General features: G+C 42.2%; 1 protein-coding gene across 1 annotated transcript in view; it reads left to right on the top strand.

Moving 5' to 3' along the window:
• The window catches only part of LOC115145159 (carboxyl-terminal PDZ ligand of neuronal nitric oxide synthase protein-like), a 249689-nt gene that overhangs the window by 180060 nt on the left and 46289 nt on the right, over nucleotides 1–23340 (top strand). Inside the window, exon 7 of the mRNA XM_029686485.2 lies at nucleotides 2900–3084. Within this exon, the coding sequence (XP_029542345.1) occupies nucleotides 2900–3084 (185 nt within the window). The remainder of the gene's footprint in view (nucleotides 1–2899; nucleotides 3085–23340) is intronic.

The raw sequence follows: 23340 nt of genomic DNA, 5'->3' as shown, positions 1-23340 counted from the left end.
ACCTCACAATCAAATGCTGACCTTATATCTTCCATGAGAATTCTCTTCAGTTATTGTCACAGAGGTGTATATCCCCCTCAAGCTGATACCACTGGAAACCACATATCCTTGAGGCCGGGTTCATTGTAGCTGGGGATTTTAACAAAACAAATTTTGATAAAAAGGCTGCCGAAGTTCTATCAACACATTGACTGTAGTACTCATGCTGCTAAAACACTCAACCACTACTACTCCAACTTCTGGGATGCCTAGAAGGCCCTCCCTTGCCCTCGTCTCAGCAAATCTGAACACAACTCCATTTTGCTCCTCCCTTCCTATAGGCTTCGCCCACTTTGAAGATAACACAGCACCACCGACATGGGCCGCTACCAAGGACTGTGGGCTCTCCTTGTCCATGGCCACCATAAGAAAGACATTTAAGCGTGTTAACCCTCGCAAAGGCTGCCGGCCAAGATGACATCCCTCGACGCATGCACAGATCAGCTGGCCTATGTGTTTACGGACATATTCAATCTCTCCCTAACCCAGTCTGCTGTCCCCACATGCTTCAAGATGGCCATTGTTCCTGTTCCCAATAAAGCAAAGGTAACTGGACTAAATGACTATAGCACTCACTTCTGTAATCATGAAGTTCTTTGAGAGAATAGTCAAGGATCATATCACCTCTACCTTACCTGTCACCCTAGACCCACTTCAATCTGCTTACCACCCCAATAGATCCACAGACGATGCAATTGCCATCTCCCTGCACACTGCCCTATCCCATCTGGACAAGAGGAATACCTATAATAATGCCTGTAAGAATGCTGTTCATTGAATATAGCTCAGCATTCAGCAAAATAGTACCCTCCAAGCTCATCATTAAGCTCGAGGCCCTGGGTCTGAACCCCACCCTGTGCAACTGGATCCTGGACTTCCTGACGGGCCGCCCCCAGGTGGTGAGGGTAGGAAACTACATCTCCACTTCGATGATCCTCAACACTGGGGCCCCACAAGGGTGCATGCTCATCCCCCTCCTCTACTCCATGTTCACCCATGACTGTGTGGCCACGCACGCCTCCAACTCATCAAGTTTGCAGACGACACAACAGTAGTAGGGTTGATTACCAATAATGACAAGACAGCCTACAGGGAGGAGGTGAGGGCTCTGGGAATGTGGTGCCAGGAAAATAACCGCTCACTCAATGTCAACAAAACAAAGGAGATGATTGTGGACTTCAGGAAACAGCAGATGGAGCAACCCCCTATCCACATCGGGACTGCAGTGGAAATGGTGGAAAGCTTCAAGTTCCTCGGCGTACACATCATTGACAAACTGAAATGGTCCACCCACACAGACAGTGTAGTGAGCCTCAGGAGACTTAAGAAATGTAGCTTGGCACCTAAAACCCTCAACTTTTACAGATGCACAATTGAGAGCCTCCTGTCGGCCTGTATCACCGCCTGGTACGGCAACTGCACCACCCACAACCACAGGGCTCTCCAGAGGTTGGTGCGGTTTGCCCAATGCATCCCCGGGGGGAAACTATCTGCCCTCCAGGACACCTACAGCACCCGATGTCTGTTCACCCCACTATCATCCAGAAGGCGAGGCCAGTACTGGTGCATCAAAGCTGGTACCAGGAGACTAAAAAAACAGCTCCTCTAGCACACTAGGACATTAGAGGCTGCTGCCTATGTACATAGACTTGAAATTACTGGCCACTTTAATAAATGGAACACTAGTCACTTTAATAATGTTTACATATTTTGCATTACTCATCTCCATATGTATATACTGTATTCTATTCTATTTTATTCTATTATACTGTATCTTAGTCTATGCCGCTCTGACATTGCTTGTCCATATATTTATATTTTCTTAATTCCATTCCTTTACTTAGATTTGTGTATTGGGTTTATGTTGTGAAATTGTTAGATCATTTATTACTTGTTAGATATTACTGCACTGTCGGAGCTAGAAACACAAGCATTTTGCTACACCTGCAATAACATCTGCTAAGCACGTGTATGTGACCAATACAATTTGATTTGAATATAAAATATGGCATTCCATTGCACAGTAGAACGTGGCGCTGGTATTATGGGTCATATCTTTTGAATGGTAAGGGCTAGAATCAAGCTGTTTTCTCTGAGGAAAATTAGAAGACTTGGCTACCTTGGCTACAGAACTTGGCTATGAAATGCAGTGAGGAAAGTGGGAGGGTTGAGCGAGATTACAAATTCAAATGACAGCCTACTTTTCTATACTCAAGGGAGAGAAAAACATAAATAGACTGTTGTTTTACTATTAAACTTTTGTAAAGCTGCGCGTCTGTCCTGCTAATGTTAATTGTGCTCATCACTAAAAAGCTTTCAATCTCTCCAAAAACTCTTGTCCAGTCCACTTGGTAGTCAGGATTTAGTCACAGAGATAGTTGTCTCATCTCATTTTAGTCAACTGAAATGAAAAAAAAAAAGTTTAGTTATAGTTTTGTCTGGGTCTATTTATTCCGTTATAGTCTCGTCAATTGCCACTGAAAAATATGTGTTAAAATGTTTCTCACAATTTTTGTTGACGGAATTAACACTGACACACACAAACACACATGTGAGCTGATCCCCTGTTCTCTGTCTGTTCCTCTGGTATAAACCACACGAGTCTCTGAGCTCTGCCAGTGGGATTATCTGGAGAGTTAATTGTGAGCTGGAAGAACAGGAGAGCCACAGGAGAACACCATAATGAAGCGCATCTCATCCTGCCACTCTTCTTTTGTCCTCCCTCATCTTTTGGTGTAGAAACTTTCTTTCCAACAACAAAGTCTATTATTCCATTGACCCTCCTTCTATGGCAACTATTTAACATGGCGTGGTGATGAGGCATTTCTTTAATAATGTGTTGATGTGTTTGATCTTACAGCCCGTGAGTTAACAGGAGCGGAGAAGTCGGTGGTTGCTGTGGAAACCGACATTGATGCTGAGGAGGCTCCCTTACCATTAGCGGACAGTACGGTCGAGGAGTTTAACCGCGGGGTCACTGACCTGGACGGAGTGTACGCTACTGCCAAGACTCACCACACACACCTCAACAACCTCGACAAGAAGGTATGATGGCTGTATGTATGTGTTTTGGGGGTGTGGTTTGGGTATGTTTGGTGGGAAGAAAGGGGACAGGGTTGCAGCCCAAGAAGGCTAAAAGTATATTTACATGCATATACTAACTAAGTCCTGGAATGAGAGAACACAGTAATGGATGGTCATTATTGCTTGTACCACTGAAATACAATACCATTCATCTATCTACTGTATAGATTGCTTAGTCCAGGTAACACAATACCATTGGTCCATCTATAGATTGCTTCCACCAGGGAAATGCAATATCTCGTGGCCTGTGTAATAATGGCTTGAGGTAGCGGAAAACAATAATGTGTGGCCTATGTATAGGTTGTTATGTAGGGTGATACATACTGCTTTTGTGAGACAGGGAGAAAACACACACACACACACTGCATTGTCTGATGTTACGACAGATTGAGTTATGTCTGGTGATATTGCTATTCTTGGATCGAAGACAATAAAATATTGTTACCAAGACTGCTTGGACAGTGTGAAAGCATGATTGTGTGTTCTATCTAGAGACCACTATATGGGGTGGCATGACTCGTTTGTGGCTCTATCTATAGCTTTATCCCTCTGACTGGACTGGAGAGTGATACATTGTAAGCTGTCTTTTTCTGTCTGTTTTTACCAGAATATTTAGTATGTATTTAGCATGAAGTTAAAATGTTTTTACCCTTAGGTAACACTTAGTTAGTTAACCTAATTAGCCACGCTGTTTTCTGCCTTATCAGAAGTTTAGGTAGCACTTCATAATAACTCCTCATAATGAAGCATTTATAATGGATTAGTAAGTCATTTTTTCATAATTTATTCATTGTTACGCCCACATTTGTAAATATTAGTAACCTAGTTATTCACACATTTATAAACAACTTTTAAAGTATTTAATAATGATTCATGAGATGTTTAATATAGTTCCGTATAATCCATTGGGTATTTTTTTCGTCATTTTTGTGTGGCCTCATCTAAAGTGTTGGCTATTTACTTTTTTTACTGTTTTGAGTGACCAGTGTAATTTCTCACAAAAAGATGGACATGCCATTGGCAAACATTCCAGCAGTACCTGATCCTCCTTAAGGTCTCGAAATAGCCCCTAGAATATAGCTGTTAGGGTGACCATATTACCACCCCACCGGCGGTCACGAGTCATGGCCGCAGTCAAATTCCATGTGACCATTTAGTCATGATAACTAGGTTTCTCCAAAACTACGCACTGATGCTGCTGATGGTCAATATTAGCCTACCAAACTTGCTAACTGCCAATCACTAATGGCCTGGTACTTATCAAATCACATTTTATTAGTCACATACACATATTTATGTGACACATTTTTGGCCTGGTAATTAGCGATTGTCCCTCTAAACGCTCTGACATCAACGCAAATCCATTAGTAAATCAATGAGCTCATGTTGTGCAAAATGTTGTGCAAAATGTCTATAAGCTATGCAATTACGTGAGAAAACAGAGTTTTCATGGCCTCTATTAAAAAGATGATGATCCCATCAGCTTTCTATAGGCTAGGCCTACTATATTTATTTCTCAATGTTCCTAATATTAATCACATTACTCCACTTTACAACAGGAGTATAGCCTACCTGGCTGTTATGAAAATGAACCGCAGGAAAAACGTCCTCCATTCGCTATTTTAGTGCTATACTGTTGTTTTTCTCAGTTAAATTTGGAATTTATATAATTTATCATTTGTATAATTAAAAGACAGATTAGTCTTTTCATTGTCCTCTCTTTACAGCACTAACAATTTGCTTTACCAACGGTTTGCATGTTTTGGTTTTTGCCCTAGTACTACACAGCTGATCCAACTAATCATCAAGCTTTGATCATTTGAATCAGCTGTGTAGTGTTAGGTAAAAACTCAAATGAGCACCCCTTGGGGTCCCGAGGACCGAGTTTGGAAAACGCCGATTTAAAACAAAACAAAATGTAAACAGCTAATGATACTCTGTGGCCTATGTTTCAATTATTCTATTTATTTCTGTATAGACAGGAGTAGGCATTTCCTTTAGGAAAAGCTTCCCGTAGCCTTATGAACGGACTGCCTATGCTTGCATATTAAAAACGTAACCACGTTTGCTATTCGAGCGCAGGCTGCGGATTACGTTTTTTTTTGTGTGCTATTCTAAATCAAAACTAATTCCACCCATAGGCTATATGTAAAGACCAGATTAAATTACGAATAGTGTGATGAGTGAGAAAATGATCAAGTGCTTGTCAAATTGTGAATGAGAAACTGATGATGTGTGTGCAGCCTGCACAAGAAACAGAGAGAGCCCATGCCTTTCATGCAACTTTTTTCAAATCATCATTACTGTCGCATAATGTAGCCTTATAGAATGTATTAAAAATCAAAACATATAGCCTAACGTTTGTATCACAAATAAAGTTACACATATAGGAGGACCTGTTTCTTTGATAACACAGAATAGCTGCATGTGTGCACTCCCTCGGAAATCGTTTGAAGGAAATATCCTTTTTATTTTGTTCAGCTAGGTTCAATTGTATTCTTCATGTTATAAAATAATATAAAATAATGCCACAGAATTCTAAGCAAATCTGCTATATTAATTAGTGTAGCCCACAGCCATATGGCATAGCCAGATCAGGGCCTAACATAAGATCATCTGGGAATATGCCATATGGACATTCTTCTGAAATAGGCTACATTTTCTTCATATCATATCAGTTTTTTAGACTTCCATAAAAACATTGTGGATCTATTGTGATGGTGTGGGCTATATTAAATTGATTTATTAGAATGTAGATGTTCTGCATCAGCATTGTGTAGGCTGTGTGTGAAATCCACGAGATGCTAAATGTGTTTATGTTAATTAATGGTCAATTACCATGAGACAAGCAGTTATTTGCAAGACAATCACTGGCTGACAAAATGTAATGACAGGCCCTACCCCAGAACATATCAATGGTTGGGCCTCCCGAGTAGCGCAGTGGTCTAAGGCCAATTACCGTGTGCCACTAGATTCTGGGTTAGAGTCCAGGCTCTGTCGCAGCCGGCCGCGACCGGGAGACCCATGGGGCGGTGCACAATTTTCCCAGCGTTGTCTGGGATAGGGGAGGGTTTGGCCAGCAGGGATGTCCTTGTCTCATCACGCACTAGCGACTCCTGTGGTGGGCCAGGCGCAGTGCATGCTGCCACGGTCGCCAGGTGCATGGTGTTTCCTCTGACACATTGGTGCGGCTGGCTTCCGGGTTAAGTGGGCATTGTGTCAAGAAGTAGTGCGACTTGGTTGGGTTGTGTTCCGCCTGTCCCGAGTCCGTACGGGAGTTGCAGCGATGAGACAAGACTGTACACCCTTGAATAATAATAATAATCTATATATATTTATTATTATTTTATTACCCCGTTTTCTCCCCAATTTCGTGGTATCCAACTGGTAGCTAAAATAATAATAAATATATATAGATTATTATTATTATTCATTTGTATTTATATATATATATATATATATATACACACATATATTTTTTAAATATTAATACTAATCTATGGTTAAATAATAAGCACACAAAAGGATGCTTTAGAAAACATATTGAACATTTTATTCCTGTTGTAATAGTCTGATGTATAAAATAATGTCTTTAGTCCGAAAATGCTAACATAAGCATTTCTTGGAAGTGACTTTTCTACCAAAACCCAAAGTGTGGAAATAAGTAACACAATAAAATAATAATACAGAGGCTATATACATGGGGTACCGGTACTGAATTAATGTGCGGGAGTACAGGTTAGTCGAGGTAATTGAGGTAATATGTACATATAGGTAGGGTGTACATAAAGTAGCTATGCATAGCTAATAAACAGTGAGTAGCAGCAGCGTAAAAAAAGGGGGGGTGGTTCAATGCAAATTGTCCGGGTAGCCATTTGATTAACTGTTGCCGAGTAGTTACCATACTAGGCGGGAATACAACCCATAAGGATACTCTCAATAGTGCAGCAGTAGAACTTTTTGAGGAACGGAGGACCCACGCCAAATATTTTTAGTCTCCTGAGGCATTGTTGTGCCCTCTTCACAAGTGTCTTGATGTTTTTGGGCCATGATAGTTTGTTGGTGATGGGGTCAACAAGGACCTTGAAGCTATCAACCTGCTCCACTACAGCCCCGTCGATGAGAATGGGGGCGTGCTCGGTCCTCCTTTTCCTGTAGTCCACAATCATCTCCTTTGAGTTGATCAGGTGGAGGGAGAGGTTATTATCCTGGCACCACACTGCCAGGTCTCTAACCTTCTCACTATAGGCTGGCTCATCGTTGTCTGTGATCAGGCCTGCCACTGTTGTGTTGTCGCCAAACTTAGTGATGGTGTTGGAATCGTGCTTGGCCACGTAGTCGTGGTTGAACAGGGAGTACAGGAGGAGACTAAGCATGCACCCCTTATGGCCGTGTTGAAGATCAGTGTGGCAGATGTGTTGTTGCCTAGCCTTTCCCCCTGGAGGCGGTCCATCAGGATGTCAAGGATCCAGTTGCAGAGGGAGGTGTTTAGTCCCAGGGTACTTGCTTGGTGATGGGCTTTGAGGGCACTATGGTGTTGAACTCTCAGCTGTAGTCAAAGAAGAACATTCTCACGTAGATGTTCTTTTTGTCCAGGTGAAAATCGCAGTGTGAAGTGCAATAGAGATTGCGTCATCTGTGGATCTGTTGGGGCGGTATGCAAATTGGACTTGGTCTAGAGTTTCTGGGAGGAAGGTGTTGATGTGTGTCATGGCCAGCCTTTCAAAGCACTCCATGGCTACAGACGTGAGTGTTACAGATTGGTAGTCATTTAGGCAGGGTACCTTGGTGTTCTTGGTGGTCTGCTTGAAAAATGTAGGTATTACAGACTCTCTCAGGAGCAGGTTGAAAATGTCAGTGAAGACACTTGCCAGTTAGTCAGCGCATGCTCTGTGTACATGCCCTGGTAATCCATCTGGCCCTGCAGCCTTGTGAATGATGATCTGTTTAAAGGTCTTACTCACATCGGCAGCGGAGAGCGTGATCACACAGTCATCCAGAACAGTTGGCGCTCTCATGCATGCTTCAGTGTTGCTTGCCTCGAAGCGCACATAGAAGTAATTTAGCTCATGTGGTAGGCTCATATCACTGGGCAGCTCACGGACGGGCTTCCCTTTGTAGTTCATAATAGTTTTCAAGCCCTGCCACATCCGACGTGCGTCAGAGCCGGTGTAGTAGGATTCAATCTTAGTCCTGTATTGGCGCTTTGCCCTCTTTGTTGGTTCATTGGAGTGCATAGCAGGATTTCTTATAAGTGTCCGGGTCAGAATGTCGTTCCGATGCACTGAAGCAGGTGACTGATGTGGTGTACTCCTCAATGCTATCGGATGAATCCCAGAACATATTCCAGTCTGTGCTAGAAAAACAGTCCTGCAGCTTAGCATTTGCATCATCAAATCAAATTCAATTGTATTTGTCACATGCTCCAAATACAACAAATACACCTTACCGTGAAATGCTTACTTACAAGCCCTGTGTTGTGTTGTTGTATGTGTCGAACTGCCTTGCTTTATCTTGGCCAGGTCGCAATTGTAAATGAGAACTTGTTCTCAACTTGCCTACCTGGTGAAATAAAGGTGAAATAAATATATAACTTTCTGCTTTAGTTTTTGCTTGTAAACAGGACTCAGGAGGATAGAATTATGGTCAGATTTGCCAAATGGGGGGCGAGGGAGAGCTTTGTATGCATCTCTGTGTGTGGAGTAAAGGTGGTCTAGAGTTTTTTCCCCTCTGGTTGCATGCTACATGCTGGTAGAAATGAGGTAAAACAGATTAAAGCTTTACTGCCTTAAAGTCCCCCGCCACTAGGAGTGCTGCCTCTTGATTAGCATTGTATTGTTTGCTTATGGCCTTATACAGCTCGTTGAGTGCGGTCTTAGTGCCAGCATCAGTTTGTTGTGGTAAATAGACAGCTACAAAAAATATAGATTATAACTATCTTGGTAAATAGTATGGTCTACAGCTTATCATGAGGTACTCTACCTCAGGCGAGCAAAATCTTGACACTTATTTAGCACACCAGCTATTATTGACAAATAGACACAGACCACAACCCATCGTCTTACCGGAGGTAGCTGTTCTGTCTTGTCGATACACGGAAAACCCATCCAACTGTATATTATACATGTCTTTGTTCAGCCACGACTTGGTGAAACATAAGATATTACAGTTTTTAATGTCCCGTTCGTAGGACAGTCTCGAACGGAGCTCAAACGGAGCTTATTCAGTTTATTCTCCAATGATTGCACATTGGCCAATAGGAAGGATGGTAGAGAGGGGTAACACACTCGCAGACATATTCTCACAAGGCACCCAGATCTGCGTCCCCTGTATTGGCGTCTCCTCAGGAAGATGGCGCAGACAGATAGGCCCTAAGCAAGTTTGCAGTATTTTGTTTTTTCTGGAATTCCTGACGGCCCGCCTCCAGGTGGTGAAGGTAGGAAACAACACCTCCACTTCGCTGATCCTCAACACAGGGTCCCCACAAGGGTGCGTGCTCAGCCACCTCCTGTACTCCCTGTTCCCCCATAACTGTGTGGCCACGCACGCCTCCAACTCAATCATCGAGTTTGCAGATGACACAACAGTAGTAGGCCTGATTACCAACAATGACGAGACAGCTTACATAAAGGAGGTGAGGGCCCTGGGACTGTGGTGCCAGGATAAAAAAAAATAACCTCTCACTCAATGTTGATAAAACAATGGAGCTGAATGTGGACTTCAGGAAACAGCAGATGGAGCACCCCCTATCCACATCGATGGGACCGCATTGGAGATGGTGGAAAGCTTCAAGTTCCTTGGCGTACACATCACTGATGATCTGAAATGGTCCATTGTAGTGAAGAAGGCTTGGCACCTAGAACGCTCACAAACTTTTACAGGTGCACAGTTGAAAGCACCCTATCGGGCTGTATCACGCCTGCTACAGCAACTGCACCGCCCACAATCGCAGGGCCCTCCAGAGGGTGGTGCGGTCTGCCCAACACATCACCGGGGGCAAACTACCTGCTCTCCAGGACCCCGATATCACAGGAAGGCCCAAAAGATCATCAAGGACAACAACCATCTGAGCCACTGCCTGTTCACTTGCTATCATCCAGAAGGCGAGGTCAGTACAGGTGCATCAAAACTGGGACCAAGAGACTGAAAAACAGCTTCTATATCAAGGCCATCAGACTGTTAAATAGCTAACACTAGGCGACTTCCACCCATTTATATAACCCTGCACATTGGAGACTGCTGCCCGATATACATAGACTTGAAATCACTGGCCACTTTAATAATGGAACACTAGTCACTTTAACAATGTTTTTATATTTTTGCTTTACTCATCTAATATGTATATATTGTAGTCTATTCTATGCCACTCAGTCATTGTTCATCCTAATATTATATATTCCTTAATTCCATTCTTTTACTTTTAGGTTGTGTGTATTGTGTGTATTGTTGTGAATTGTTAGATATTACTGCACTGTTGGAGCTAGAAACACAAGCATTTTGCTACACCCGCAATAACATCTGCTAAACATGTGTATTTCATTTTATTTGAATGACAGGGATTTGGGCCTGGTCTGGTAGCAGCAGTAAATCCTTTGCATCTGATCATTAAAGAAAAAATCTTTGTCCAGTTTGATGTGAGTAATCGCTGTTCTGATATCCAGAGAATCTTTTTGGTCATAAGAGACAGTGGCAGAAATATTATGTACAAAATAAGTTACATTTCATTTTAAAAGGTTACCATGTTTTGAGGCTCAGTAATGGTGCCACCAAACAAAGCCATGTGTGAAAATAATCTGCTGTTAAAAGACTGAAACACTGGAAGCACTTAAAGATTATACATGGAACATTTCTACCTGCAAATCAAACATGTAACATTTCTACCTCAATCACATATTAGTAGTAATGAAGGAACAAAAATTCACTAGATCCGGCTAGCTGTTGTGTGCAGGCAACATTTCCCTGTATTATTGATTAGTTTGCGTTCGTGACGTCGACAACATTACCAAAACATTCACATTAACTCTTCGTCAAATCCTTGCAACAGTTGTTTCACAGCAGTTTTTGTGAATAAAATGTTATACATTTATTTATTTCCTTTAGCATTCTTCATTGTGTGCTTATAATCTTACCATTGATATGTTTTAGGCTATTTTGAGACCTTAAGGAGCATCAGGTACTGCTGTAATGTCTACCAATGGCATGTCCATCTTTTTGTGAGGAATTTCACTGGTCACTCAACTTAACTAATGATTAGTAAATGGTTTGTAAGGACCTATATTAAATGTCTTATGAATGGAGTAATGATTAATACATAATAAACTATTTACCAATCCATTATACATCCTTTATTACGTGGTGTTATTATAAAGTGCTACAAAAGTGTACATGTAGTTAACATGTAACATAAACATTCCATTGAAATGTCATAATGTAAATGACAATAGTTTTCACTTAGTTAACACAAACAACCATAAAAATAGGCCTAAAATGTGCTTAAGCAGCATTCTTGCTTAGTTGTCAGTTGCAGAAGAATGTATTATTATAGAGGGGGTAAATGGAGGTCTGTGAGGTGAAGTGTATCCTTAAATCCTATTAAAGACAGAGAGTTATGGCGACGGAGTGTTCTTTATGGATCTGATTGGAACCAACATGGCGTGAAATCACTACAACAACAGAGGGTTAAGAAAGGCCTCGATCACCCCCTTGAGTAAGTGTGTTTGTGTGTGCGTTTGTGCGTGTACGTATGTGTGGGGGTGTATAACTTATCCACTGTGGGTTTTCTGAAAGCTCATGAAAGGAAAGGAGCCAAAGACCTTAAGGTCTATTTTCTCCTGTCAGGTCTCATTAATTTGACAATGCCTTTTACTTCCAACCACTTCTTCGTCACAGCCAAAAATCAATCCAATGACATCATGTGAACAACTTGCAAGACGCCAAGACTAGTGTTGTGGATTAAAGACACAGTCCTTAGATTCTCTGTCCCCTGGGGTAAGAAGATGAAATGGAAACTTAATTCACCTGAATTAAGAGGTGAGAAAATTTAAAGGGGAAAATGTAATTTTTACACCAATCAATGTGGCTGTTCATCTTCTTCTTTAGTTTTCTAGTGACACTTATTTACCAGATATTGAGTTTACAGACAAGACTGTGCTTTGCACTCTTTTTGTATTGGAGTGGGTTTTGTTGGGTTGTTTACTGTATATGCTACTAGTGCTGTCCCTGAACTTTGAACTCTGCTGTGATCTGGATGTGGGTTGTAGAACAAACAGTTTCGAGATGTGCAGTCTGTTTCTACTCAACTCGTTGCCTCTTGTTTCTTGTTCAGATGCCTGCAGGTGTGTTTTAATGGAGCGTACTGCTTACACACTGTCCAACAAATGGGCTCCGAAATGTTCTACTGCCGGGAACTGGGGTGCTGCTGCTCACTCAGATACTGGGGAGGGGGGTATCTTTCTCTCTCCGTCTCTCTCAATTTTCCGAAGCTTATTATTGTTTTCACCTCATAGCTGAGGAACCATTAACAACACTGAAACTGTAAGGGTCTGTGTGTAGCTGGTGCAGAGGAGGTCAGGCGCAGAACAGCAGAGATGAGTAAATAAAAGTAACTTTACTCAAAGTCATCAAAATACAAGAGAATTACCAATTACCCACAATACAGACCACAATACAACAAACATACATGGGAAAACAGAGGGTTAAATAATGAACATGTAATTGGGGAATTGAAAACAGGTGTGTAAAGACAAAGAAAAAAAATGGAATTTGAAAAGTGGTTCAGCGATGGCTAGAAAGCCGGTGACGTCGACCACCGAACGCCTCCCGAACAAGGAGAGAGACTGACTTCGGTGGAAGTCGTGACAGAAACATTAGTGTGCTGCCATCCTGTTAGAAGGTAACAGATTATTTTATTACAATGGTTCAATTGGATTTTCATTGTGTTCAATGGTGTTATTTGCCCCCTAGTGGCGCTTCATGGTACTTAGAAAGACTGACGCAAACAGGAAGTACAGAATTTGTTTTGCACGCATAGAGCAGCTACAAACAACGCTACGTTGCAGGTCTTTCAATGTAGTTATTTCTTGTCAAGCTTCAGCCTTGGAAAAATATTTGTTTGTAAGTTCGATTCAAGCATTTAGCTAATGATGATAATCTTGTTATTGATAGAGTTGCTTACATATTGTAGCGACCCGCACAGACAGCTGTGTGTTATGTGCTAGGCTAGGAGGTGGTTGTGTTGTACTGACCAGTACCCGGTGTTCGCGGGGTCCGACATGTCAATCAACCTGCTATCTGCCAATCACGGGAATGCCTGGAATGTTCTGATGCCGGGCATCCTGGTGGTTGGCGGAGTGGCGTGGAGGGGGGGTTGGGCATTGGAAGTTAAGACCAGGTTCAGCCTTTGTTCTCTCTCTCTTACATCTGGGCTTCACAAGAGAAGGTCACGGTTGTATTGTGGGTTATCTATTTGGCGTGTGCTACGGCCCAAACAGTAGCCTGTGTAAAGTTGGTTCAATAAACCGTCAATTCGCAAACTCAAGCTTCTGTCTGGACAATTGTTCATTTATGAGCTAGTCAGGTCATTACAATATCAATGTTGGTTGCATTTACTCACAAATTGCAATGCCTTTAATGTATGTCGTTAGCTTTATTACTTTGCTCATGCGTCATGCAAACGAATTGTAAAATATACAATACTGTAGTTTTGTTACTGTTTCTAGTGTAATATGCTTTGTTATTCTACATAGATGGTTATACATTATTTGAGTAATGAAAGGAGCCAATTACCATATGGTTAACAATTAGCTATATGGTTTGGCATCATGCCAGATGCATGGTACCTTAGCGCATGCTTTGTATTTCTGCAACTTCAAATGTTTAATGTACAGCTACAGTATGTCGGTGTGAATTGAACACTAAAGTATATTCTTTTCTGTATTTTTCAGTTTCACAACATAAACGTTTTCAATATATTCATTCAAGAAAAGTCACGCCTTGGGAGTTTTATTGAAGATTTAGTTGTTAGCTATCTGTCTAGTTTTGCATGGGAACGCAACTCAAGGGCAGAATAATTAGAGATATAGAAATAGTTTGAAGGTGCTGCTGTGCTAGCATGCTGTTGTGGCCTTTCCTCCCGTTTGTGTAACCCTGTCGTAAAAATCTGTCATGAATGATGTTTTCACAGATTTCTTTTTTTTTTCACCTTTATTTAACCAGGTAGGCAAGTTGAGAACAAGTTCTCATTTACAATTGCGACCTGGCCAAGATAAAGCAAAGCAGTTCAACAGATACAACGACACAGAGTTACACATGGAGTAAAACAAACAATACAGTCAATAATACAGTATAAACAAGTCTATATACAATGTGAGCAAATGAGGGAAGGTAAATGCAAAAAAGGCCATGGTGGCAAAGTAAATACAATATAGCAAGTAAAACACTGGAATGGTAGTTTTGCAATGGAAGAATGTGCAAAGTAAAAATAAAAATAATGGGGTGCAAAGGAGCAAAATAAATAAATTAAATACAGTTGGGAAAGAGGTAGTTGTTTGGGCTAAATTATAGGTGGGCTATGTACAGGTGCAGTAATCTGTGAGCTGCTCTGACAGTTGGTGCTTAAAGCTAGTGAGGAAGATAAGTGTTTCCAGTTTCAGATATTTTTGTAGTTCGTTCCAGTCATTGGCAGCAGAGAACTGGAAGGAGAGGCGGCCAAAGAAAGAATTGGTTTTAGGGGTGACTAGAGAGATATACCTGCTGGAGCGTGTGCTACAGGTGGGAGATGCTATGGTGACCAGCGAGCTGAGATAAGGAGGGACTTTACCTAGCAGGGTCTTGTAGATGACATGGAGCCAGTGGGTTTGGCGACGAGTATGAAGCGAGGGCCAGCCAACGAGAGCGTACAGGTCGCAATGGTGGGTAGTATATGGGGCTTTGGTGACAAAACGGATTGCACTGTGATAGACTGCATCCAATTTGTTGAGTAGGGTATTGGAGGCTATTTTGTAAATGACATCGCCAAAGTCGAGGATTGGTAGGATGGTCAGTTTTACAAGGGTATGTTTGGCAGCATGAGTAAAGGATGCTTTGTTGCGAAATAGGAAGCCAATTCTATATTTAACTTTGGATTGGAGATGTTTGATATGGGTCTGGAAGGAGAGTTTACAGTCTAACCAGACACCTAAGTATTTGTAGTTGTCCACGTATTCTAAGTCAGAGCCGTCCAGAGTAGTGATGTTGGACAGGCGGGTAGGTGCAGGTAGCGATCGGTTGAAGAGCATGCATTTAGTTTTACTTGTATTTAAGAGCAATTGGAGGCCACGGAAGGAGAGTTGTATGGCATTGAAGCTTGCCTGGAGGGTTGTTAACACAGTGTCAAAAGAAGGGCCGGAAGTATACAGAATGGTGTCGTCTGCGTAGAGGTGGATCAGAGACTCACCAGCAGCAAGAGCGACCTCATTGATGTATACAGAGAAGAGAGTCGGTCCAAGAATTGAACCCTGTGGCACCCCCATAGAGACTGCCAGAGGTCCGGACAGCAGACCCTCCGATTTGACACACTGAACTCTATCAGAGAAGTAGTTGGTGAACCAGGTGAGGCAATCATTTGAGAAACCAAGGCTGTCGAGTCTGCCGATGAGGATGTGGTGATTGACAGAGTCGAAAGCCTTGGCCAGATCAATGAATACGGCTGCACAGTAATGTTTCTTAACGATGGCGGTTAAGATATCGTTTAGGACCTTGAGCGTGGCTGAGGTGCACCCATGACCAGCTCTGAAACCAGATTGCATAGCAGAGAAGGTATGGTGAGATTCGAAATGGTCGGTAATCTGTTTGTTGACTTGGCTTTCGAAGACCTTAGAAAGGCATGGTAGGATAGATATAGGTCTGTAGCAGTTTGGGTCAAGAGTGTCCCCCCCTTTGAAGAGGGGGATGACCGCAGCTGCTTTCCAATCTTTGGGAATCTCAGACGACACGAAAGAGAGGTTGAACAGGCTAGTAATAGGGGTGGCAACAATTTCGGCAGATAATTTTAGAAAGAAAGGGTCCAGATTGTCTAGCCCGGCTGATTTGTAGGGGTCCAGATTTTGCAGCTCTTTCAGAACATCAGCTGAATGGATTTGGGAGAAGGAGAAATGGGGAAGGCTTGGGCGAGTTGCTGTTGGGGGTGCAGTGCTGTTGACCGGGGTAGGAGTAGCCAGGTGGAAAGCATGGCCAGCCGTAGAAAAATGCTTATTGAAATGCTCAATTATGGTGGATTTATCAGTGGTGACAGTGTTTCCTATCTTCAGTGCAGTGGGCAGCTGGGAGGAGGTGGTCTTCTTCTCCATGGACTTTACAGTGTCCCAGAACTTTTTTGAGTTAGTGTTGCAGGAAGCAAATTTCTGCTTGAAAAAGCTAGCCTTGGCTTTTCTAACTGCCTGTGTATAATGGTTTCTAGCTTCCCTGAACAGCTGCATACTGTATCACGGGGGCTGTTCGAAAAAAACGCCATAGGATATTTTTGTGTTGGTTAAGGGCAGTCAGGTCTGGGGAGAAACAAGGGCTATATCTGTTCCTGGTTCTACATTTCTTGAATGGGGCATGTTTATTTAAGATGGTTAGGAAGGCATTTTTTAAAAATATCCAGGCATCCTCTACTGATGGGATGAGTTCAATATCCTTCCAGGACACCCCGGCCAGGTCGATTAGAAAGGCCTGCTCGCTGAAGTGTTTCAGGGAGCGTTTTACAGTGATGAGTGGAGGTCGTTTGACCGCTGACCCATTACGGATGCAGGCAATGAGGCAGTGATCGCTGAGATCTTGGTTGAAGACAGCAGAGGTGTATTTAGAGGGGAAGTTGGTTAGGATGATATCTATGAGGGTGCCCGTGTTTAAGGCTTTGGGGAGGTACCTGGTAGGTTCATTGATAATTTGTGTGAGATTGAGGGCATCAAGTTTAGATTGTAGGATGGCTGGGGTGTTAAGCATGTTCCAGTTTAGGTCGCCTAGCAGCACGAGCTCTGAAGATAGATGGGGGGCAATCAGTTCACATATGGTGTCCAGAGCACAGCTGGGGGCAGAGGGTGGTCTATAGCAGGCGGCAACGGTGAGAGACTTGTTTTTAGAGAGGTGGATTTTTAAAAGTAGAAGTTCAAATTGTTTGGATACAGACCTGGATAGTAGGACAGAACTCTGCAGGCTATCTTTGCAGTAGATTGCAACACCGCCCCCTTTGGCAGTTCTATCTTGTCTGAAAATGTTGTAGTTTGGAATTAAAATTTCTGAATTTTTGGTGGTCTTCCTAAGCCAGGATTCAGACACAGCTAGAACATCCGGGTTGGCAGACTGCTAAAGCAGTGAATAGAACTGTTAGAGGAATTCTAAATCCCTATATGTTTTGTAGCCAAAACCAAATTCGCACTCTCTCTATTTCATTAATGAGTTGTAAATTCATTAATTATGCATGAAATAGATAGAGACCAGTCTTAAAAGTCAGGTAACAGTGTTTATTACAAGAGAGTACTGCCACATACACATTTTCCCACAGGTTATAAACTGAAAATGACGTCAGCGTTTTCTAAATGTTCTATCTCTTTCACCGGTAGAGAGACCCTATAGTTCTCGAGCCTTCGCTCCACGCCTGAAGTCAAGGTCAGTCAGTATAAATCAGCATTCTAGACAGTCTGGAGATAGTTCGTTCCTGCCACCTGGAGATAGTACATTCATTTGTACAAGGAACAGACCGTCATTGTTACTAAACTCCTGACTACATTATATACAATTGGGAATGGGAGCAAGAGAGAAAATTCATATATGTACAGTACATTATAGCATTTGGACTAGTCAGTTCTGATTGGAATGTATACATAATTAGTAATTTCAACTATAATTTCCCCCAACAAGAACAAACTTAGGGAGGAGGCTTCTAATGTTAACATGCATGAAACCAAGGCTATTACGGTTACAGAAGTCGTCAAAAGAGAGCGCCTGGGGAATAGGAGTGGAGCTAGGCACTGCAGGGCCTGGATTCACCTCTACATCGCCATAGGAACATAGGAGGAGTAGAATAAGGGTGTGGCTAAAAGCAATAAGAATTGGTCGTCTAGAACGTCTGGAACAGAGAGTAAAAGGAGGTTTCTGGGGGCGATAAAATAGCATCAAGGTATAATGTACAGACAAAGGTATGGTAGGATGTGAATACAGTGGAGGTAAACCTAGGTATTGAGTGATGAAGAGAGAGATATTGTCTCTAGAAACATCATTGAAACCAGGAGATGTCATTGCATGTGTGGGTGGTGGAACTAATAGGTTGGATAAGGTATAGTGAGCAGGACTAGAGGCTCTACAGTGAAATAAGCCAATGAACACTAACCAGAACAGCAATGGACAAGACATATTGACATTAAGGAGAGGCATGCTTAGTCGAGTGATCAAAAGGGTCCAGTGAGTGGAGAGGTTGGTTGGGGGTCACGGCGATTTAGACAGCTAGCCAGGCCATCGGTAGCAAGCTAGCATAGGATGGAGGTCTGTTGTTAGCCACCTCTTGCGTTCCGTCAGTAGATTAATAGATTGGATCGGCTCTTCCTCGACTTGTAACCACATCTCAAATCTAAGGAAGATGATTGGCCCACACATATTACAAAAAGACCCCTCAATTTAGTTTGGCCAAGCTAATTAAAGCAGAATGATCAGTCCAACACTAAATGGGACAGTTCTGTCTCCTAGGACAGGGTTCCCAAACTTTTCATTCGGGGCCCCCCTTCCAGCATTGGGGAACATCCCACGCACACGTATATTCATGTGATATTTGAGTGACAAAAAAATGACAACAATATCTATGGGCTTAAGAAACATAAAAAAAACCTTAGCTGACATGGGCTAGTTGATCTGGACATTTCTGACCAGTTATAAATCGCTCTTGCGAACACCGAGGACAAACTGATGATACAATACCCAATTTAGACATTTCACCTTGTGCACTCTACTATTATGACTTTCAAGAGTAAGATTAAAGCCCCCCCCCCCCCCCGATGACCCCTCTGGGGCGCGCCCCACAGTTTGGGAACTACTGTCTTAGGAGATAGTGTTGAGTCCGGGAGAAACTCTCCCTGTAGCGCTGCATGGAATTATACTGAACAAAATTATAAACGCATGTAAAGTGTTCGTCCCATGTTTCAATGAGCTGAAATAAAAGATTCCAGAAATGTTCCATATGCACAAAATGCTTATTTCTCTCAAATTTTGTCAACACATTTTTTACGTCCCTGTTAGTGAGCATTTCTCCTTTGCCAAGATAATCCTTCCACTGGACAGATTTGGCATATCAAGAAGCAGCATGATCATTACAGATGTGCACATTGTGCTGGGGACAATAAAAGGCCACTCTAAAATGTGCAGTTTTGTCACATAACACAAAGCCACAGATGTCTCAAGTTTTGAGAGCGCATGCAATTGGCATGCTGACTGCAGGAATGTCCACCAGAGCTTTTGCCAGAGAATTTAATGTTCATTTATCTACCATAAGCCTCGTTTTAGAATATTTGGCAGTATGTCCAACCGGCCTCACAACCACAGACCACGTGTAACCATGTCAGCCCAGGACCTCCACATCCGGCTTCTTCACCTGCGGGATGGTCTGAGGAGCCACCCTAACAGCTGATGAATCTGTGTGTTTGCACAGCTGAAGAATTTCTGCATAAACTGTCAGAAACCGTCTCAGAGAAGCTCATCTGCATGCTCGTCATCCTCACCAGGGTCTTGACCTGACTGCAGTTCGGCATCATAACTGACTTCAGTAGGCACAAGCTCACCTTCGATGGCCACTGGCACGCTGGAGAAGTGCTCTCTTCAAGGATGAATCCTGGTTTCAACTGTACCGGGTAGATACCGGGTATGGCGTTGTGTGTGCAACGTTGTGAACAGAGTGCACCATTGGGGCGGTGGGGTTATGGCATAGGCAGGCATAAGATACGGACATCAAACACAATTGCATTTTATTGATGGCAATTTAAATGCACAGAGATATGGTGATGAGATCCTGAGGCCCATTGTCATGCCATTCATTACCTCATGTTTCAGCATAATGATAAACAGCCCCATTTCACAAGGATCTGTACACAATTCCTGGAAGCTGAAAATGTCCCAGTTCTTCCATGGCCTGCATATTCACCAGACATGTCACCCATTGCACATGTTTTGGATGCTCTGGATCGACGTGTACAACAGCTTGTTCCAGTTCCTGCCAATATCCAGCAACATCGCACAGCCATTGAAGACTGAAAAACAGCTTCTATCTCAAGGCCATCAGACTGTTAAACAGCCACCACTAACATTGAGTGGCTGCTGCCAACACACTGACATTGACACTGACCCAACTCCAGCCACTTTAATAATGGGAATTGATGGGAAATTATGTAAATATATCACTAGCCACTTTAAACAATGCTACCTTATATAATGTTACTTACCCTACATTATTCATCTCATATGCATACGTATATACTGTACTCTATATCATCGACTGCATCCTTATGTAATACATGTATCACTAGCCACTTTAACTATGCCACTTTGTTTACTTTGTCTACATACTCATCTCATATGTATATACTGTACTCGATACCATCTACTGTATGCTGCCCTGTACCATCACTCATTCATATATCCTTATGTACATATTCTTTATCCCCTTACACTGTGTATAAGACAGTAGTTTTGGAATTGTTAGTTAGATTACTTGTTGGTTATTACTGCATTGTCGGAACTAGAAGCACAAGCATTTCGCTACACTCGCATTAACATCTGCTAACCATGTGTATGTGACAAATCAAATTTGATTTGATTTGAGGAGTGGGACAACAATCCACAGGCCACAATCAATAGCCTGGTCAACTCTATGCGAAGGAGATGTGTGACTCTGCATTAGACAAATGGTGGTCACACCAGATACTGACTGGTTTTCTGATCCACACCCCTACCTTGTTTAAGGTATCTGTGACCAACAGATGCAAATCTATATTCCCAGTCATGTGAAATCCATAGATTAGGGCCTAATTAATAGAGTTTAACTGACTGATTTCCTTATATGAACTGTAACTCAGTAAAATCATAGAAATTATTGCATGTTGCGTTTATATTTTTGTTCAGTGTTCTGCTCATTTCAACAACACTGTGTCCTTCTCACTGTGTCAGATACCATATTTTAACATGGCCACAGGCACAAACAACTCTAAGGGAATGGACCCCTTTGCATTAATAATACATGAGTTGTGCTGTGTTGAGCAGGCCAGTAATATCAGACAGTCATCAATATTAATGTCACAGACAGACACACAGTGCTTTCTTTATTCATGAGGACAGAATAGCCAAAGAATACAGATTTAAAAAATATATTTTACAGTACTTTACAGATACAACAGCATGACTAGCTGTATATCACTCCACACACCACATAATCATTAAAGATATTTCACTATTGTGTGGTGCCAGGACAACAACATCTCCCTTAATGTCAGCAAGACAAAGGAGCTGATCGTGGACGTCAAGAATTGGAGGGCAAAATACACCCTCATTCACATCGACGGGGTTGTAGTAGAGCGGGTCGAGAGCTTCAAGTGCCTCGGTGCACACATCACTAAAGAATTAACATGGTCCACACACACGAACAGTTATGAAAAGGCATGACAACGCCTCTTCACCCTCGGGAGGCTGAAAAGATTTGGCATGGGCCCTCCGATCCCCAAAACGTTCTAAATCTGCACAATTGAGAGCTTGTTGACTTGCTGCAGCACCACTTTGTATGTCAACTGCTTGGCAACCGACCGCAAGGCGCTACAAAGGGTAGTGCTTACGGGCCCAGTACATCACTGGGGCCGAAATCCTGCCATCCAGGACCTCTATACCAAGCGGTGTCAGAAGAAGGCCTTAAAAATGGACACCGAGGTACTCCAGCCATCAAAGTCATAGAGTGTTTTCTCTACTACTGCAGGGCATTGCACCAAGTCTAAAACCAGCAGGACCCTGAACAGCATCTTCCCCCAAGCCATAAGACTGCTAAATACTTAACCAAATAGCTAACCGGACTATCTGCATTCACCCTTTTTGCACTAACTCTTCTGACTCATCACATATGCTGCCACTACTGTTTATTATCTATCCTGTTGCCTAGTCACTTTATCCCTTACTTTAGTAGCCTAGGTCTACTCCCGACCGGTCACGTTGTACAGCGCCACATTTTCCTAACGGAAACCCTGAGACCTACATAGGCTACTGTAAAATGCATTCTCGTTTTTCTTGGTATAGAAACACCATAATATTAAAGCTGTTTGGGCACATGAACCGCTAGCGGGACACCTACGACAACATCCGGTGAAATTGCAGAGCCCGAAATTCAAAAATACAAAATAGTAATATTAAACATTCATTAAAATACAAGTGTCATACATCATTTAAAAGCTTAACTTCTTGTTAATCCAACCGCGTTGTCAGATTTCAAAAAGGCTTTACGGCGAAAGCATACCATGCGATTATCTGAGGACAGTGCTCCACATCAAAATACTTTTCAACCAGCAGAAGTGTCACAAAATCACAAATAGCGATTACATCACTTACCTTTGAAGATTTTCCTCTATTTGCAATCCCAAGGGTCCCAGCTACACAATGAATGGTTGTTTTGATCGATAAAGTCCTTTATATCCAAAAAAGTCAGTTTAGTTGGCGTCAATGATCTCAGTAATCCACTCGTTCAACATGCATACAAACAAATCCAAAAAGTTACCGGTAAAGTTCGTCCAAACAAGTCAAACGATGTTTCTAATTAATCATCAGGTACTCTAATATCTAAAGAAACAATCATATTTAAGATTGAGAATAGTATGTTCAATAGGGAAGATAAATAACGAAGAGCGCACACCTCATTCACGAGCCAACAAGACTACTTTTCTAATGAGAGACACCTTGGAAATTCTGTTATACTCACAGACATTATTTTTACAGTTTTAGAAACTTCAGAGTGTTTTTTTTATTCAATGCTAACAATTATATGCATATCCTAGCTTCTCGGCTTGAGTAACAGGCAGTTTACTTTGGGCACATGAGTCATCCTAAATTCCGAACAATAACCAGTATGCCAAAGAAGTTTTAATCAATTTAATTCAGCTAAATTTCGAACAGTATAAACAGCACAACAAATACAATAATAATTTACAAAAAAATGATAATCAATCCCATATAGTCTGTTCT

The sequence above is a fragment of the Oncorhynchus nerka genome, linkage group LG17 (assembly GCF_034236695.1).
Source record: "Oncorhynchus nerka isolate Pitt River linkage group LG17, Oner_Uvic_2.0, whole genome shotgun sequence".
In the NCBI taxonomy this organism is placed as follows: domain Eukaryota; kingdom Metazoa; phylum Chordata; class Actinopteri; order Salmoniformes; family Salmonidae; genus Oncorhynchus; species Oncorhynchus nerka.
Note: the sequence above shows the minus strand (reverse complement) of the source record. Positions and strands in the feature narration are given on the sequence as shown.